The sequence below is a fragment of the Chiloscyllium plagiosum genome, unplaced genomic scaffold (genome assembly GCF_037043375.1).
Source record: "Chiloscyllium plagiosum isolate Xiang-an unplaced genomic scaffold, Cpla_swu_hap1 HiC_scaffold_28, whole genome shotgun sequence".
Taxonomy (NCBI): Eukaryota; Metazoa; Chordata; class Chondrichthyes; order Orectolobiformes; family Hemiscylliidae; genus Chiloscyllium; species Chiloscyllium plagiosum.
In genome coordinates, this window is record NW_028270166.1 from 9,607,174 (window position 1) to 9,628,167 (window position 20,994).

The 20,994-nt window shown below is 40.6% G+C and overlaps 1 protein-coding gene across 6 annotated transcripts in view; it reads right to left on the reverse strand.

Annotated features, from left to right (window-relative positions):
* The window catches only part of LOC122565424 (guanine nucleotide-binding protein G(I)/G(S)/G(O) subunit gamma-7-like), a 189,134-nt gene that overhangs the window by 5,495 nt on the left and 162,645 nt on the right, over positions 1-20,994 (reverse strand). For all 6 annotated transcript variants that reach the window (XM_043721387.2, XM_087975982.1, XM_087975983.1 and 3 more), the window contains one exon: positions 10,367-10,478. In XM_043721387.2, coding sequence (XP_043577322.1) covers positions 10,367-10,447 — 81 coding nt within the window. In that variant the 5' untranslated portion in view covers positions 10,448-10,478. The remainder of the gene's footprint in view (positions 1-10,366; positions 10,479-20,994) is intronic.

Consider the following 20,994-nt stretch of genomic DNA (forward strand, 5'->3'; position numbering starts at 1 on the left):
GCTACCAACCAGACTGACTAGTTTCCAGTCTGGAAAACCCCTAAGAATACCATATCCTCCTTAAATCCCACATCAGATATCAACTAAGTGCAGTGCTCATTTCATACAGCAACTCTTTGTGGGAATCATTTTTGATATCCAACAGCCTTAGCTCAGAATCAACACGATGCAGTTACATTTGAAATAATGAATAGTGACAGGGAACTACATTAATTAATGCAGTCCTCTCATTTTTTTGAAAATTGAAATGGCACTATATCACAGAATTGGCCTCAATTTTAATTTGCTAAATTCAGCTTTTGCTTCACTACTCAGATGCCCGTGATTTTGTTGGCCTGTGTAGATCAGACATGCTGATCTACACTTATGTAGCATCTTTCATGACTTTAGGATATTCCAAAATGCTTTAAATACTTTTCAAGTACAGTCACCGCTGTAACATAGGAAACGCAGCAGCTCATTTTGTATACAAAAACTCTCAAAAAGTAATGTAATAATAACCAGATTTTGCTTTAAATGATACTGATTGCAGAATAATATTGACTAGGTCACTGGGGAAAAACCCTGCTTCTTTTTAAAATAGTACCATGGAAATTTTACTGGATTTCTACATGTATTTGACAATAGGAGCCAAAAGGAGAGAATGGGATCTACCACTAACTCAGAACTATTTCTAATGATTATATTTAATTTCTTAATTCAATGTTTAAGTACCAGTCTATCTAAATGCATTCCTTTGGCTTAATCTCAAATGTTGTTTTCAATCAAGGATTCACCAATGTGCTTTAAGAAAGGGAATCTGCCATCCCTACCTGGTCTAGATTACATTGACGCCAGATTCACAGCAATGTCATCAATTCTTAACTGCTCTCTGGACAATTAAGGTTGGGCAATAAGTGCTGGACTAGCCAGTAACACACACACCCCATGAACAAATAAAAGAATTATTGCAATATTTTCAGAGAGAAGCCTACAGCATTGAGACAAACCCTTTGGTCCAACTTGTCTGCGCCGACCAAATGCCCCAATCAGACCTACTCCCATTGTCAGCATTTGGCCCATATCCTCCTAAACCTTTCCTATTCATGAATCCACCTAGAGATCTTTTAAATGTTGTAATTATACCCACTCCGCCAACACAATGGGAAATCAGAATTGAGAAAGAAACAGCAAAATAATTAAATGCACCACAAAAAGTGAAGCAATAAATCAAAAAGATTAAAAAGGTATCATACTGTCCTTGGATTTGTGTGCGTTTGGCATAGCATTAAAACCCATTCCAGTTTCTCCAAGATTTGTAGAGGAAAGGTATCAGCTGGAATTTTCAGATTGTTCCTGATAGCAAACAAGTACCTTCTGCTAGAAGTGCTACTACAGCGAGTTTAGGTTTGGGGCTAAAGTTGGATGGCCCCAAAATTTAACAGTAAATTGATACAATCTGACCAGTTTAACAATTAGTTGAATGACCAAACAGCCATCACTAAACATTGAAACAAGTTTCAGCACTTGTTCCTATATTTAGGAGAGGAGGAAAAGTGATAAAATTAGAGAAAGTGAGAGTGGTTTTAGTAATCAAACTCCAAAAGAAGAAAGCTAATGTCCTATCGGGGCCTGAAATGGCATTCCATGATTTTTTAGTTGAAAAGTCTGCTTTTCCACCATTTTACTTGAACTACAAACACTGCTTATTAACTTTGTCTCCTTTCTGATTAATACCATTCTAGTCAAGCTTACTAGACTGCAGTTTCCAAAATGGATTATGCAGTCTCTAAAATGCCTGTCAATATTCTAAAATCTCTTGATCATTAAATCAGTATTTGCAATTTCAAACAAACAAATTATGAAATTATAGAAATCTGATCTGTTAATTAAAAACAGGCTGCAGCCTTCATACAATAATTTTATTTTTTACATATGCTCATTCAGGGAATACAGTTAAGCAGACTTCTTAAAAACCTCGATGTGAAATTTTTACTTATTTATCCTCAATGCCAAATTTTCTTTGGTTTTGACAGTTCCAAACCATTCTTGAAAAATTTGTTAAAAAAAACAAACATGAAACTAAGACTAGACAGTGCATAACAGGAAAAAGTATAATGACCTAAAACAAGATCAGCTGTTCATTGCCAATTATAACTGCACCTGCTAGTACACCCATTCAAGTTCTTTGGCCCACTCAAAACAAGTTTTCATAAGAAGTAAATAACATCCTGTATGTGCCAGGAATGTTTTGTGCTGGTGATACTTCCATTCCTCTAAATATATTTAACATTGTCAAAAGGGAAAATATTAGTTCACTGTAACCTCTACTAGAGGAGAAGCCAGTTCACAATCATGGAACTGTATCCTACATGCCAAGCTCACATGCAACTGAAAAACAGTTGTCAAAATTATTTATATTGATATTGCAGTATCAGGAGAGTGTCATTAAATGATCTCAACTGAAATGACACTCAAACATTAAGCTTCACATTTTAGCATAGCAATATGTTAGTTATACCAGTTGCAATCCAAGTGTACAAGCTGTATACTTACCATCGCCTCCAGTAGCCAGCCTTTAAAAATTGTATAGGCACGTGCACTTTGTTTCTTGTTACTCATACAGGGACAGTGTCTTTTTATTTTTGTGTTTTTAAAAACAGCAGACTTAAATGAGAAGGAACACTTTTACAAACAAGTATTTGAAAGAGTGGTTGCTGTTTGAAAGCAAGTAAACTGATACCCACGGCAGGCATTATAAACAACATTTGAGCAAGCAGCAATTGAAATTCAGATTTGCAGACCATCTGGAGCCAAGGGTGTATACTGATGCATCTCTTGTTGGCAATAAGTAGTTGATTGGTCTGTGGACTAGCGAAAGAGACCTTTTGCTTGCCAATAATTAGGGAGGGCCAAAGGCCGCCTGTTCTGTATTCAAAAGTTCAGTTTAAACCTGCCTTGTTTAAGAGGTCAACCTCCAGTATGTGGACTGAGACATCTGGATGAAAGTAGTTGGTTTTTGAATCTATGGATCATGTACACTTCATGCAAGGAACATTAGATAAGCAGGAATAAAACTATTGTGCATTCCCAGCAGCATTGCATACAATTAAACCATTCCTATTGCTTTCAGAGCTGAGATCAACTAACAGCACAGACCAGTGAGCAAACTTAGTTTACACTGCCCAAATATTTGAAAAACAGATAGATTTGTTTATAAAATTTATTTCATGACTTCAAGATGTTTCAAGTGTTTAACAAACAACTTATTGTCACAGTTATAGTGTAGAAAACAGAACCAATTTGTGCACAGTAAGCTCATATAAATAGAAATTTTAAAAATGACATGTTTTTGGTTATTGATTCTTGAGCAAATATTGGCAAAGACATGGGGTAGGGTGGGTGGAGTGGTTAGTACTCACCACTTATTAGAATTTATAAGAATGAGAGGCAACCTTATTGAAACATACATGTTTCTTAGGGGACTTGACACGGTGGATGCAGAAAAGTTGTTCCTCTTTGTGGGGGACTGTAGGGCCAGAGGACATAATCTCAGAGTAAAGGGGTCACAAGTTTAAGACAGAGACAAAGAATTTCTTTTCTCAGAGGACAATGAATTTGTGGAATTCTTTATTGCAGAGACCTACCAAAGTTGAGTCATTAAATATATTCAAGGTTGAAACAGACAGATATGATCAGTAAAGGCATAAAGAGTTATCAGGAGGGGCGTTGAGAATCAGATCCGATCAGCCATGATCTCATTGAATGTTGGAGCAGATTAAGTGGGTTGAACGGCCTACTCTTGCTCCTACATTTTATGAGTTTAAAATGTAGTGGGATTTTTATAATCAACTGGATTATCAGCATAATGTGCTTTGCATTCCAATCTAAACAGATTAATATGGAAAGATATAATTAAACGTGCTGCAACATCCATTTGTTAATAGGACTTTTATGCATGCTGCCTCGATTTGGCCCAAACATGTACAATAATGATTAAATCTTGAAAACCTCTGCAGTCAAAATGGCAATAAAACTGAAAGGTTATCAGAATCCAGTCATTCGACTCCACTTCTTGGAAAATTTCCATAATTTCAATTAATAGAAACACATTTATTTGAGTAATTTCTTTTACAGAGAAGGAAGCAACTGAATTTGAAATAATTTGCATGATTCAAATAGGTGGGATCCACTGTCTAGTTCAGAACACAGACTGCTTAGAGTTTGAGAGTTACAAGTCATTAACTGGCTCCAGACTCCAGACTGTTGTATGCTATGCCTGCCAGGCTTTAATTTAAATAGGCAAATTAAAGTACAGAACCTCAGGAGTCAAGCAGTGGTGTTTAAGTAATGTTAAAAAAATAAAAGAGAAGTTAAACTGGAAAAAAACATATTGCTCAATGATAGCTAAAAATATGATTGAAAAACATTTCTGGTGTTTGCGTTAAGCATTAATCTCTCTCATTGTGTGACTGGCACTAACTCCAGCAAAGGAACAAAGCTTCCTTCAGGCAAAATTTGCAGAAAAATGCAAAATTATATTTTAAGAAATGCAATGCAAATGAAAGCTGGGCTACAGCTTAAGCAGAAATGGAATTCTTGATTGTATAAAACTATAGAATGCATTGGAAATGCACTGCCTGAAAAAGTGATTTATTCGCAACTTCAAAAACAAACTGGTTAAAAATGAAAAAATTAATTGCAAGTTATGGGAGAAAAAGGGGAGTGAAACTAATTGGAAAACTCTTTCAAACAGCCAATATAAGCACGATGGCTGAAGTGACCCCTTCCAATGCTGATGTTTGCATAATTCAAAGTCAGGATTCAATTTGTGCTGAGAAATACAGCTGGGCAGTTACTTCAATCGTGCATTCACTTTCTGTTACATAGCTTTCTAGTGTATTTGGATTCTCATACTGCAGAAAGAGAAAGGTGTATATCTCACAATGAACCAGTCAGAAGGAAACACAGGCATGAAGCCCGAGACTGGATCAGCACTGGGGTGGTGAGTGGAAGCAGCAAGGACAAAGTGGGGTGTATGGAAGAGAGTTGGCCTATAGATAGGGTGTGAAACCGAGGTTGGCAAAGGGGAGGGACAAGTGGACTGCAAGGAAGCACGGCAAGAGGAGAAAGAATAGTTTATGAATCTGCAAAATAGGCATACTCAACTTACCATGAACCAGAATAGCTGAATGTCTTGCAAATTAATGTGGAATCTCTACTTTAAGGAGAGTTCAGGAGCTAGCATACAGGGGAAAATGTAGTGGACACTGTTCAAATGAATACTATGTCAACTAAATAATTTAGTATTGGACAATTTTATTTCATAAGGATTTTGATTTGCAATACAGATTTCAAAGTCTCTCTCATACTGAATGTAGGGGAATGGGTCTGGGTGGGTTGCTCTTCGGAGGGTTGGTGTGGACTTGTTGGGCCGAAGGGCCGGTTTCCACACTGTAGGGAATCTAATCTAATTAAGCAGTAGACTCCCTCAATGGCTTTGCGTGTTCACCCAATAAATGAGAAACACAAATCAGAAAACATTCCGAGACTGGTCATTCACTTTTGCTGAATTAGTTGATCTCACCCCAGTGTGTTAGTAGGAAATCTATAATTGACCATTAGCTTGACAGCATAGCAATGAAAAATCAATTTGGACTCTTCCATGATTCCAATCCAGTGTACCTTACTTTGAAGTGTACATATAAATTCTGAGCGGGACAAAATGAAGCTCTCCTATGATGTCTCCAGATAGTTTAATTATTCTCTATTGTCAAGACGGACACATTAATAATAGCTAGTGAGTTAAATATGAACTGCACATGCCCAAGTAACAGCATCTCATCTATTATTGAGACTTGATTGAGAGAAGAGCAAGATTGGCAACTAAGCATCCCAGGATATGGATGCTTCAAGCAAGATAGAGAGGGACTAAAAAGGTTACATTACTGGTTAGAGAGGAGATCATAGCTGTGCTGAAGGAGGGCACTTTGGAGGACTTGAGCAGTGAGGCAATATGAGCAGAGCTCAGAAAAAGGAAGGGTAGGGTAACAATGTTGGGGTTGTACCACGGTCCTCCCAACAGCAAATGTGAGATAGAGGTATAAATAGGTAGATAGATTATGGAAAGATGTAGAAACAACAGGGATGGGAGATTTTAATGTTCCCAACACTGACTGGGATTCACTTAGTATTAGAGGATTAGCTGGAGCAGAATTTGTAAGCAGCATCCAGGAGGGTTTTATAGAGTAGTGTGTAAATAGTCCACCTTGGGAAGGGGCCATACTGGACCTGGTGCTGGGGAATGAGCCGGGCCAGGCGGTTGAAGTTTCAGTAGGAAATTACTTTGGGTATAGTTTTCACTATTCTGTAAGCTTTAGAATTCTCATGGACCAAAGTCAATAGTGGTCCAAAAGGAAGTGTGCTAAATTGGGGGAAGGCCAACTATCGCAAAATTCAGCAGGAACTGAGGAATGTGGATTGGGAGCAGCTGTTTGAAGTTAAATCAACATTTGATATGTGGAAGGCTTTTAAAGAGGTTCATTAGAGTGCAGGACAGTCATGTCTCTGTGAAAATGAAGGACAAAAATGGCAAGATTAGGGATCCATGGATGACAGGCGAAACTCTGAGACTAACGAAGAAAAAGGAAGCATACATAAGGTGCTAGCGAGTTTTGAGAAGATTTGTAGTTACGGTTCTGGATGTAGGTTTGCTCGCTAAGCTGGAAGGTTAGTTTTCAGACGTTTCATCACCATACTACGTAACATCCTTAGTGAGATTCCACATGAAGCACTGGTGGTGTAGCCCACATTTTATTTATAGGTTTGGACGACCTTGGGTTGGTGATGTCATTTCCTGTGGTGATGTAATTTCCTGTTCTTTTTTCCTCAGGGGGTGGTAAATGGGACTCAAGTCAATGTGTTAGCTGATAGAGTTCCAGTTGGAATGCCATGTTTCTAGGAATTCTCGTGCATGTCTCTGTTTGGCTTGTCCTAGGATGGACGTGTTGTCCCAGTCAAAGTGGTGTCCTTCCTCATCTGTATGTAAGGATACTAGTGAGAGTGGGTCATGTCTTTTTGTGGCTAGTTGGTGTTCATGTATCCTGGTGGCTAGTTTTTTGCCTGTTTGTCACAGTTCTTGCAAGGTATTTTGTAAATGACATTAGTTTTGTTGTTGTCTGTATAGGGTCTTTCAAGTTCATTAGCTGCTCTCTTAGTGTGTTGGTAGCTTTGTGGGTAACCATGATGCCAAGAGGTCTGAGTAGTCTATAGTCATTTATGAGATGTCTTTGATGTAGGGGAGTGGCTAGGGTTTCTGGACGTGTTTTGTCTGCTTGTTTGGGTTTGTTGCTGAGAAATCAGCAGACTGTGTTCATTGAGTACCTGGTCTTTTTCAACATGTATTCATCCCGAGGCTCACTGAAGATGTTACCTAGAATGGTGACGAAACATCTGAAAACGAACCTTCCAGATCAGCAAGCAAACCTACATCCAATATGTAAGGTCTAGGCGACTGAAAACAGACAAAGCTTTCGAAGAATATCGCGAAAGTAGGACCAATCTGAAATGAGGAATTAAGAGGGCTAAAAGAAGCCATGACATATCTTTCTCAAACAGGGTTAAGGAAAATCACAAAAACTTCTATTCATATATAAGGAGGAGAAAGGATTGGCCCAGCGCTGAAAATGCATTGCTGGAAAATCGCAGGTCAGGCAGCATCCAAGGAGCAGGAGAATCGACATTTTGGGCATGAGCCCTTCTTCAGGAATGAGGAAAGTGTGCCAAGCAGGCTAAGATAAAAGGTAGAGAGGAGGGACTTGGGGGAGGGGCGTTGGTACCGAACTCATCTCTGCAAGTCCCTCCTCCCAACCTTTTATCTTAGGCTGCTTGGCACATTTTCCTCAATCCTGGAGAAGGGCTCATGCCCAAAACGTCAATTCTCCTGTTCCTTTGATGCTGCCTGACCTGCTGCGCTTTTCCAGCAACACATTTTCAGCTCTGATCTCAAGCATCTGCAGTCCTCACTTTCTCCTAAAAGATTGGCCCACTCAAGGACAGAGGAGGAAGGTTATGCGTGGAGTCAGAGAAAATGGGTGAGATTCTTGATGAGTACATTGCATTGGTATTCACCAAGGAGAGGGACACGACTGATGTCGAGGTTCAGGATAGATGTTTGATTACTCTAGGACAAGTCGACATAAGGAGGGAGGAAGTGTTTGGCACTCTAACAGGCATTAAGGTGGAAAAGTTCCCAGGTCACTGAGGGAAGCAGACAGGAAATAGCTGGCGCCTTAACAGATATCTTTGCAGCATCCTTGAACACGGATGAGGTCCTGGAAAACTGGAGAATTGCTAATGTTGTCCCCTTATTTAAAAAGGGTAGCAAGAAAAAAAAAGATAATTACAGCACAACCTTGATTATCCAAACACCAATTATCCACATTTTGGATTATCTGAACAAGATCTCAAGGTCCCGTAAAAACGGCATAAGGCAACTCAGCATTGATTTATCAGTGAAATGGTATTATGGCTGGTCAATTGAGAAATGTTTGAAAACCAGAACTCAAATTACCTCTTGTTTACGATAGATCGGTTATTGGTTAAATGGCATTATGGCGTGCATTGCCAGATTACTGAGAAATGTTTGGATAACCGGCACTCATAAATTACCACTAGTTTCTGGTTATTTCAATGATTAATTATCCAAACAAAATACTCCCCCCGTCCATCTCATTCGGATAATCAAGGTTCTACTGTATAAATCAGTAAGCCTGGTGTCAATGGTAGGAAAGGTGCTGGAGAAGATATAGAGGGATAGGATCTATTTACACTTGGAAGAAAATGGGCTGATCAGTGATAGGCAGCATGGTTTTGTGCAAGGAAGGTCATGTCTTACCAAATTAATATAATTCTTTGTCACTTCCTCAAAGTTGAGGGAAGGACTGTAGATGTCATAGACATGGACTTCAGTAAGGCATTTGATAAGGTTCCCCATGGTAGGCTGATGGAGAAAGTGAAGTCGCATGGGGTCCAGGGTGTACTAGCTAGATAGATAAAGAACTGGCTGGGCAACAGGAGACAAAGAATGTAATTGGAAGGGAGTTTCTCAAAATGGAGAACTGTGACCAGTGGTGTTCCGCAGGGATCCATGCTGGGACCACTGTTGTTTGTGATATACATAAATGATCTGGAGGAAGGTATTGGTGGTCTGATTAGCAAGTTTGAAGATGACACTAGGATTGGTAGAGTAGCAGATAGTAAAAGGGACCGTCAGCGAGTACAGCAGAATATAGACAGATTGTAGAGTTGGGCGGAAAAATGGCAGATGGAGTTCAATCTGAGCAAATGCGAAGTGATGTATTTTGGAAGATCCAATTCTAGAGCGAATTATACAGTAAATGGAAAAGCCCTGGGGAAAATTGATGTACAGAGAGATCTGGGTGTTCAGGTTCACTGTACCATGAAGGTGGCATCGCAGATTGATAAAGTGGTCAAGAAGGCATATGGCATGTTTTCCTTCATCAGATTAGGTACTGAGTATAAGAGTTGGCAGGTCATGTTACAGTTGTATAGGACTTCAGTTCGGCCACATTTGGAATACTGCATACAGTTCTGGTCACCACATTACCAAACTGACGTGGATGGTTTGGAGAGGGTACAAAGGAGGTTCACCAGGATGTTGCCTGGTATGGAGGATGCTAGCTATTAAGGGAGGTTGAGTAGATTTCCAGTTGAGATGGGAAACATTTAAGGGAAATATGCGTAGAAAGTTCTTTATTTAGAGGGTGGTGGGTGCATGAACGGATTGCCAGCAGAGGTGGTAAAAGCGGGCATGATAGCATAATTTAAGACATATCTAGACAGACACATGAATGGGCAAGGAGCAGAGGGATACAGATCCTTGGAAAATAGGCAACAGGTTTAGATAGAGGATCTGGATTGGCTAAGGACTTGGAGGGCTGAAGGACCTTTTCCTGTGCTGTAATTTTCTTTGTTCTCAGCAGAGTTAATGCTTTCAGGAGAGCAGGAAACATTGAGGAGATACAAAAATTATACAACAGATTTAACCCATTTTTCACAAGAAGCAACATTGTGAATATTCAAATCTGAATCAAAAACAGAAAATGCTACAAAATTCATTAGATGTGGCATTACCCATAATTATATAATTAGAGTTAACTTTTCAGTTTGCTGACCTAATGAAGTGTCATCAACTTGAAAGACCAACCATATTTCTCTTTCTAAATGGTGCCAACCCTGTTGAGTAAATATTGGAATTATTTTGCGATTATCTACACTAATTGACTTGCTTAAACACACTGCATCTTCTTTCTTAACACAACTTAATTATTTAGCAGTCCTTCCTGCTTTCGTCAAATCATTTTACCTTGATCCTCTCAATGCCTGCTTCAATCCTCAGTTGTTCCACGAGTTTCCGTGCTTGTGCTATATTGTTAGTTGTTGACATTGTCTGCCATCTATTCTAGGCCAAGGCCGATCTGTAAAATGGACAAAAGTCAGATTTTTATGGAAGATACAAAGCACCAGAAATTTAAATATTTACAAAGGGATTCAAGTTTGTGTCTTACACTCCCATTGTCCTGTTTTGAAAGAATTAATTGAATCAAAACAAATGTCAAAATTGGTATTATAATTATTTTTTATTGAACATAACAAACATATTTTCACCAAAAGGCTTTATGATCATCCTAAATAATTCTTCCCAGTGATTCACTGGCAGATTTGTTTTTCCAAAAGTCTTGTTGCTGTGAAGTTTTGCATAAAATTTCAATAAACACAACATGCTGAATGTATTACAGAAGATCGACTGCTGGACCCAAAAGCTGGGTGACTGTGATGGTTCATGGTTTCACTTCACTTGCTGTATACCTGACAATGTCCAATTAAGTAATTACTAGCAAGTTAAGGTAGGTGGCATAGAGGCTGCAATACTAGGGCAAGGTCACCTCAAATGACTGGAAGAGGCTGGTCTTGTTGATCGGGATGGGGGTTCATGGTGCATGGGCAGCACCATTACCACATGAACCATCTGCCTCCTGTTCTGGGGACAGTGGTATAGGCCACGAGGTTCCACACAAAAACAAGAGTGACCCCAACCATCTCTCGATGAGAGGGGAGGCTGTTAGATTTCACTACTCTGCTTCTCCATGTAATGGTAGGCAGCTGCACAGGTAGACAACTTCTTCATCACTGCAAAACGGCACAGCAGTAGGAAGATATGGGCTTCTCCACCTTCCTGCCTTCTCGCACGGTGAAAGGACTGATAAAATTCCATCTGGCATGTTTTGCATTTTGCAAACCAGGCTGTCCAAACACTCTGACCAATCCCCGTCAGCCAAAACAATAAGGGGTCAAAATTATGTCCATCCTTTTTACTTGATGACTTCCTTCCCCGTTTTTTGAAGACTTAAGAGAAACTGAACAAAATAATTTTGCGTTAACATCTGATTTAAATGTAGCCACCGAGCCCCACAATTTGGGCTATCAAGCATTTCTAGACATAAAGGTAGTGCTGATGAATTTAGTTTTCCTTTTACATTTTTTTTGTAACATTCTACTGGTTGACAAAAATACTCAAATACTATTCATTCCATTATCAAATCAGAAACAATCAGAAAATTGCCATAAGTCTTCATGTCAACTTTTAAATATATAGTAATCAAAATGTTTGCTCTTAAATCATTTTTTTATATAGTCATTAACGTAAAGGGGTGAAAACATATCAGTTTTTTTATTGGTGGTATTTTAATTCAGGTTCCAAAGCAACAGTAATTGTAATCAGGAGAGAAAATACTGTTTGCACTAGTAATTTACCTTAGTCCTCTTAGCAGTAACATTGTACAACCAGCAAACATTGAGAGCATTTAATTAAAACCCAGTATACTAGGATCCAAAATATACCCATGTTAAAAGCAGCTGGTAATGAGCTTCTTTCCTTTATTGTCTCTAAAGTATATCCGAACATTGGAGTAAAGTAACAGGATATTTTAAGGGCTAGCACTTATCAAGTGTTTTCCACAACTTTGTGGGAAGTTAGGGAAGAGATTGTTGGGCCCCTTGCTGAGATATTTGTATCATTGACAGACATGGGCGAGATGCTGGAAGACTGGAGGTTAGCTAATGTGGTGCCATTACTTATGAAAGGCTGTAAGGTAAAGCCAGGAAACTATACAGGGTGAGGCCACATTTGAAGTACTGCGTACAATTCTGGTCACCCTTCCATAAGAGAGATGTTGTTAATGTTAAGAGGGTGCAGAAAAGATTTACAAGAATGTTGCCAGGACTGGACTGTTTCAGAAACATGGAGAGGCTGGGGCTTTATTCCCTGGAATGGAGGCTGACCATAAGACATAGGAGCTGAAATTAGAGCATTCAGCCCATCGAGTCTGCTCCGCCATTCAATCATGGCTGATAAGTTTCTCAACCCCATTCTCCTGCTTTCTCCTTGTAACCCTTGATCCTCAACAACCTATCTATCTCAGTCTTAAATATACTTAATGACCTTGCCTCCACATCCTTCTGTGGCAATGAATTCCAAAGATTCACCACTCCCTGGCTGAAGACATTTCTCCTTATCTCCATTCTAAATAACATCCATTGGCTGAGCGATGACCTTATAGAGGTTTATAAAATCATGTGGGGCATGGATAGGGTGAATAGCCAAGGTCTTTTTCCTAGGGTGGAGTCGTCTAAATCTAGAGGGCACAGATTTCAGGTGAGAGGGAAAATATTTAAAAGGGACCCAAGGGACTACTTTTTCATGCAGATGACGGTGTGTGTATGGAACGAGCTGCCAGAGGAAGTGAAGGCGGATACAATTACAACATTTAAAAGGCATTGAGATGGGTATTTAAATAGGAAGGGTTTAGACAGATATAGGTCAAATGCTAGCAAATGTGACGAGGTCAGATTGGGCTGTCTGGTCAAGTTGGACCAAAAGGTCTGATATGAATCTGTGTGCTATATGAATCTATGACTCTAAGTGTTAATAATAGAGTGCCATGTAGTGACAACAGTCCAACTCAGCTGAACCCACAGTCTGAAGGGCATTGTTGTGCAAATTATGATCTTCCAGGCAACTTTATAGCACTAGTATCGGGGCATTTGTGATTACCAGTTCTCTTGAACTCACTTGCCAGCTGGTAGACCTAAAACTGTAATGAGACATCACATTTTATTTTATTCATTCATGAGATTTGGGGGCCACTAGTTAGGTCAGCATTTATTGCCTTGGAGCAGATAGTAGTGAGCTTCCTCTTGAACCACTGCTGTCTTTGGGATGTAGAAACATTCACATTGCTGCTAAGAAGGGAGCTTCAAGATCTTGACCCAGTCACAACAAAGGAATGGTGATATAGCTCCAAGTAAGGATAGTGAGAAACTTGGAGGGAAATGTGTAGGCAGAGGTGATCCCATACATTCATTGGCTGGTAGAAATCACAGGTTTGGAAGGTGCTGTTGAAGGAGCTTTGAATCAAGAATAGCTTTATTTGTCATTTCTACCATGTAGAACTGATACAGTAAAGAATGAGACTGCATTTCTCCAGGACCAAGGTGCTACATGGACAGCACAAATTACACGAGAGTACATAAATAGGACAGCATAAAGTGCATAAGAAAAGTGCAAAATAGCACAGTAATTCCTGACAAAACAAGAACAGTGGTGAACAAATTACACTCTAATAAATGAATGATCATTAATAAACCAATGTTTTAGCAACAATTCAAAAAGTCATGTAAAGAATTGCAGATGGAATATTGTGATCTTACAGTGTTAAGGAGTCTGATGGCTTGGGGGAATAAATTGTTGCAGTCTTGCCATGAGAGACTGAATGCTCTTGTATCTTCTGCTAGATGGCATGAGAGACAAGAGTTTGAATGAGGGATGTGTGGGGTCATCCACAATGCTGTTAGCCTTGCGGATGCAGCGTGGTGTAAAATGTCTGTAATGGAGGGAAGAGAGACCTCGATGATCTTCTCAGCTGTCCTCACTATCCGTTGTAGGGTCTTACAATCAGAGACAGTGCAATCCCCAAACCAGGCATAGATGGAGCTGCTCAGGGTACTCTCAATGAACCCTTTGTAGAATATGGTGAGGATGGAGGGGGTTGGGAGTTGGGCTTTCCTCAACCTGTGCAAAAAGTAGAGACACTGCTGGGCTTCCTTGGCTATGGAGCTGGTGTTGAGGGAACAGGTAAGATTCTCTGCCAGGTGGAAGCTAATAAATTTGATGCTCTTTATGAACTCCACAGCGGAGCTGTTGATGTCCAACGGACAGTAGTTGCTCCAAGCCCTCCTGAAGTCAACAACCATCTCCTTCGTTTTGTCCATGTTCAGAGACAGGTTGTTGGCTCTGCACCAATCCATTAGCTGATGCACCTCCTCTCTGTACGCTGACTCATTGTTCCTGCTAATGAGATCCACTACAGTCATGGCATCAGCGAACTTAATGATATGATTCGAGCTGTGAGCTGCTGCACAGTTGTATGTCAGCAGGGTGAACAGCGGTGGACTGAGAGCACAGCTCGGGGGGGGGGGGGGGGGGGGAAGAGCAGGGAAGTATTCAGGCCCGGTAGACTCAACTTTCCAATTAGGTACTGAGGAATGATAGTGTTGAATTCAGAACTGAAGTCTATGAACAGTAATTTGACAGGTGACCTTTTTGTCCAAGTTGGTGAGGGCCAGATGGAGGGTGGTAGAAATGGCATCATCTGTTGAGCGGTTGGGTTAATACGCAAACTACAGGGTGTCCACTGAGGGGGGCAGCAGGATCTTAATATGCCTCATCATGAGCCTCTCGTAACACTTCATGATGATAGGTATTAGCACAATAGGGCAGTAGTCATTGAGGCAGGACACTGAGGATTTCTTTGGCACAGGGACGATGGTATCAGCCTTGAAGCATGTTAGAACTATGACACAGCTAAGGAACGTTCTGACAGTAGGATTTGAATCGGCTCAGGCTTGAAGGGCAGAAGGGCCTGTTCCTGGGCTGTAAATTTTCTTTGTTCTTTGTACAATGTATCTTGTAGATGGTGCTCACTGCTACCACTATATGCTGGTGGTGAAGCAAGTAACCCTTTAAAATTGTGGTTGGTGTGTGAATCAAGCAGATGCTTTGCCCTGGAAGACATTAAGCTGCTTCAGTTTTGTTGAAGGTACACTCATCCAAGCAAGTAGAGAATATTTGATTCCACTTCTGACTCGCACCTATAGATGGTGGGAGCACTGGGGAGACAGATGGCGAATTACATGCCAATGAACTCCTAGCTTCTGGCTTACTCGACAGCCATTGTATTTATATGGCTGGCCCAATATCCCAGGATGCTGATAGGAGAGATTCAGCAATGGTGATGCCTAAACATTAATGGATGATGACCAGATTCTGTTGGAGATGGTCATTGTCTGCAAAATCTTCCTTATGCCCCATTTTGACACCATCACCATGATAAATTATGATCTCTCCATCTTAATTAGTTTGTACAGTTTCGGATTACTTATTACTTTGGTTAGAACCTCAGCATACAACTCTTCTACCCATCATGTTATTCCAGTCGAATAAAAACTGAAAGAACTGTGGATGCTATAAATCAGGAGCAACGGCAGGGATTGCTGGGGAGGGGTGCTCAGCGGGTCTGGCTGCATTGGTGAAGAAAAATCAGAGTTAACGTTAACATTTCGGGTCCAGTGACCCTTCCGCCTGCTTTTCTTCACAGATATTGCTGGACCTGCTGGACTTTTCCAGCAGCTTCTGTTTTTGTTCCATGTTATTCAGTCATATGGTTTGTCTCCAGCTCCACCTTAATTTTTTATTATTATCTCCCTGCCTCATTTAACCAGATTATAGGTCATCCCTAGGCTTGTTATTCAGCTGTTGACACTTTACTTTCACTGGCTACACCCTTGGTCACCTGTAGAGTCTTTTTATTCAACATTTGTATGATCTTTTGATCTCTCTGCCCATAAGTTTGGCGTGAACAAGAACATAGAACAATACAGCGCAGAACAGGCCCTTCGGCTCTCAATGTTGCGCCGACCTGTGGACTTTTCTCAGTTCGTCCCCTACACTATCCCAAAATCATCCATGAGTTTATCTAAGGATTGTTTAAATCTCACTAATGTGGCTGAGTTGACTACCTTAGCAGGCAGGGCATTCCACGCTCCTGCCATTCTCTGTGTGAAGAACTTGCCTCTGACTTCAGTCTTAAATCTATCACTCCTCAATTTGTAGTTATGCCCTCTCATACAAGCTGACGTCATCATCCTAGGAAAAAGTCTTTCTCTGTCTACCCTATCTAATCCTCTGATCATCTTGTATGTCTCTATCAAATCCCCTCTTAGCCTTCTTCTATGCAATGCGAAAAGACCCAAGTCTCTCAGCCTTTCCTCATAAGACCTTCCCTCCAGACCGGGCAACATCCTGGTAAATCTCCTCTGCACCTTTTCCAATGCTTCCACATCCTTTTTGCAATGGGTCGACCAGAACTGTACATAATATTCCAAGTGTGGCCGCAACAGCGTTTTGTATAGTTGCAGCATGATATTGCAGTTCCAGAACTCAACCCTTCTACCAATAAAACCGAACACACCGTATGGCTTTTTAACAGCACTATCCAGCTGGGTGGCAACTTTCAGGGATCTATGCACATGGACTCCAAGATCCCTCTGCACACCCACACTACCAAGAATTTTTCCATTGACCAAGTACTCTGCCATCCTGTACTTCTTCCCAAAGTGCATCACCTTACATTTAGCTGCATTGAACTCCATTTGCCACCTCTCAGCCCAATTCTGCAGGTTATCCAATTCCCCCTGTAGCATTCTTCCAAACTGTCTATTATTCCAGCGACTTTAGAGTCGTCTGCAAATTTACTAATCCATCCACCTATGCCTGCGTCTAAGTCATTTATAAAAATGACAAACAACAGTGGTCCCAAAACAGATCTTTGTGGCACACCACTAGTAACCAGACTGAATATTTCCCATCAACCACCACTTGCTGCCTTCTTCTAGAAAGCCAGTTTCTAATCCAAACTGCTAAATCACCCTCAATTCCATGTCTCTGCATTTTCTCCATCAGCCTACCATGGGGACCTTATCAAAGGCTTTACTGAAGTCCAAGTATACCACGTCAACTGCCCTATCCTCATCTACATGCTTGGTCACCTCAAAAAACTCAATGAGGTTTGTGAGACACGACCTGCCCTTGACGAAACATGTTGACTATCTGAAATCAAATTGTTGCTTGCTAGATGATTATAAATCTTATCTCTAATAAACATTTCCAAACCCTTTCCTACAACAGTAGTCAGGCTCACTGGTCTATAATTACCTGGGTCATTTCTGCTGCCCTTCTTGAACAAGGGCACATTTGCAATCCTCCAGTCCTAAGGTATTAAACCCATAGACAATGATGACTCAAATATCAAAGCCAAAGGGCTCTGCTATCTCCTCCCTAGCTTCCCAGAGAATCCTCGGATAAATCCCATCCGGCCCAGGGGACTTGTCTACATTCACTCCTAGAATTGATAACACCAGTGCGTAACTAACCTCAATCCTTTCTAGTCTAATATCTTGTACCTCATCTTTCTCCTCTACAATATTCTCCTTTTCCTGAGTAAACAACGATGAGAAATGTTCATTTAGCACCTCTCCGATCTCTACAGGGTCCACACTCAACTTCCCACTTCTGTCTTTGACTGGCCTTATTCCTACCCTAATCATCCTTTTATTCCTCACATACCCATAGAAAGCTTTAGAGTTCTCCTTTATTCTATGTGCTAAAGAACATTACAATGCAGTACAGGCCCTTTAGTCCTCGACGTTACGTCAACCTGCAAAACCAACTTGAAGCCCATCTCACCTACACTATTCCATTCTCATCCATATGTTTATCCAATGACCATTTAAATCCCTTTAATGATGGAGAGTCCACTACTGTTGCAGGCAGAGCATTTCACACCTTTACTACTCTCTGAATAAAGAACCTACCTCTGACATCTGTCCTATATCTGTCACCACTCAATTTAAAGCTATGTCCCCTTGTGCTAGCCATCACCATCAGAGGAAAAAGGCTCTCACTGGCTCTATCTAATCCTCTGATCATCTTATATGTCTCTATTAAGACACCTCTCAACCTTCTTTTTTCTAATGAAAACAGTCTCAAGTCCCTCAGCCTTTCCTCAAAAGACCTTCCCTCCATACCAGGCAACATCCTGGTAAATCTCTTCTGAACCCGTTCCAACGCTTCCACATCCTTCCTATAGTGCAGCAACCAGAACCATTACTCCAAGTGCAGCCACACCAGAGTTTTGTACAGCTGCAACATGACCTCATGGCTCCGAAATTCAATCCCCCGACCAATAAAAACTACACACCATACGCCTTCTTAACAACCCTATCAACCTGGGTAGCATCTTTCAGGGATCTATGCACATGGACACAGAGATCTCTCTGCTCATCCACACTACCAAGAATCTTACCATTAGCCCAGTACTCTGTAGCATTCTTGTTACTGCTTCCAAAGTGACTCACCTTTCACTTTTCTGCATTAAACTCTATTTGCCATCTCTCAGCCCAGCTCTGCATCTTATCTATGGACTTCTGTAACCTGCAACATCCTTCTGCACTGTCCACAACTCCAACCTTAGTGTCATCCACAAATTTACTAACTCATCCTTCTATGCCCTCATCTAGGTCATTTATAAAAATGACAAACAGCAGTGGCCCCAAAACAGACCCTTGTGGTACACCATTAGTAACTTAGCTCCAGGGTGAACATTTCCCAACAATCATCACTGTCTTCCTACAACTAGCCAATTTCTGATCCAAACCGCTATATTACCCTCAATCCCGTGCCTCCGTATTTTCTGCAATAGCCTACCGTGGGGAACCTTATCAAACACTTTATTTAAATCCATATATGCCACACCAACTGCTTTATCCTCATCCACTTGTTTGGTCACCTTCTCAAAGAACTCTAAGGTTTGAGAGGCACGACCCACCTTTCACAAAACAGTGTTGACTATCCCTAATCAAATTATTCCTTTCTAGATGATTATAAATCCTGTCTCTTATAATCCTTTCCAATACTTTACCCACAACCGAAGTAAGGCTCACTGGTCTATAATTACCAGTGTTGTCTCGACTCCCCTTCCTGAATAAGGGGACAACATTTGCATTATTCCTGCAGACAATGACAACATAAAGATCAAAGCCAAAGGCTCTGCAATCTCCTCCCTGGCTTCCCAGAGAATCCTAGGATAAATCCCATCCGGCACAGGGGACCTATCTATTTTCACACTTTCCAGAATTGCGATCACCTCATCATGAATCTCAATCCCATCTAGTCTAATAACCTTTATCTCAGTATTCTGCTCAACAAGATTGTCTTTTCCTATGTAAATACTGACGAAAAATATTCATTTAACGTCTCTCCAATCTCCATGGACCTCCACGTACAACGTCCCACTATCGTCCTTGACTGGCCCTAATCTTACTCTAATCATTCTTTTATTTCTGTGCTTCTTGCTCACTTCACCTGACGAAGTGGCTATGCTCCAAAAGTTTGTGATTTCAAATAAACCTGCTGGACTATAAACTGGTGTCATGTAATTTCTGGCAGCAGAATCAGAAGGAATTGCCTGGGAAATTTAAGATTCCACTGGGCTATTCCTCCATACCTGGAACCTGCCAAACTATCTATTTGAATAAAAATTTGGAAGATTCTGTGACAGTTAAGTAAATAATTACTCAGGAAGAGATAAACAATTAAAAACCTCGCCTAACTCTTGAATAACATTAAACTGACCCACCAACCTACCAACTCCACTCAACTATATCTCTTCAAGGTACCCAACAGTGTGCCATCCCTTCCCAGTCTGGTCTATTCATTTTAAGCAACATTCACACCACAGTAAATTAGACCTACATATTATTATACCTTATGCTTAAATACGCATCACAAATAGCTTACACACTGAACAGTCATAATGATACTTCTGTTACTCAGGCAATCTCAGTTGTTCCAAGATGTTCCAAAATCAAGGAGGAAAAAGAACAGTAGAACTGCCTTGAATTTTAAAACATATGTATTGGGTGCATTAATCTACAATTCAGTTTGCAATGTGATTTTGCTTGAAGAAATGTGTCAGAAGAGATCTTGACAATGGTCTCACTTTGAGTACTTGTAAAAAGCATCAGCTGAATAGCTGTTGAAATTCAAAGTTTTGGGTTTCCAATTATATTTTACTTTCTTCAAGCAGCATAGATGCTGAAGCAATCGCTGGACATCCTATGGTACTTTGCATCAGTCTTCACGGTGGAAGTTGCTAATAGCATACCAAAGTTTCAAGATAGTCAGGCAGAGGTGAGTGTAGTGGCTATCACTAAAGTGGTGGTGATGGTGACAAAATGAAAGGTCTGAAGATGGATAAATCAGAAGCAGATGGACTAGACCCAAAGTTCTGAAATAAGTGACAAGATTGTGGAGGAATTGTTGCTGATCGTTCAGGAATCACTGGAATCAAACGGAGTCCTAGAGTACTGGAAAATGGATAAAATAACACCCCGGTTTACAAAGGGAGGTAGGCAGAAGAAAGGAAATTATAGGCCAGTTAGCCTGACCTCAGTTGTTGCTAAGATTTTACAGTCCATTATTAAGGATGAAATTGTGGAGTACTTGCAAGTGCACAGTGAAATAGGGCTAAGTCAGCATGGCTTCAACAAGAAGAGGTCATGCTTGACAAATCTGTTAAAATCTTTGTCAGGAGATAATGAAAGCCAGTGGAAGTAATCTGTTTGGGGTCCCAGAAGGCCTTTGAAAAGATGTTGCACAAGAGGCTGTTAAACAAGATAAGGGCCAGTGGTGTTCAGGGAAAGATACTGGCATGGATAGAGGATTGGCTGGCTGGCAGAAAGGAAGGATAAAGGATTCTTCCTCAGTATGTCAGCCAGCAACTAATGCAGTTCCGCAGGGGTCAGTGCTGAGATCAC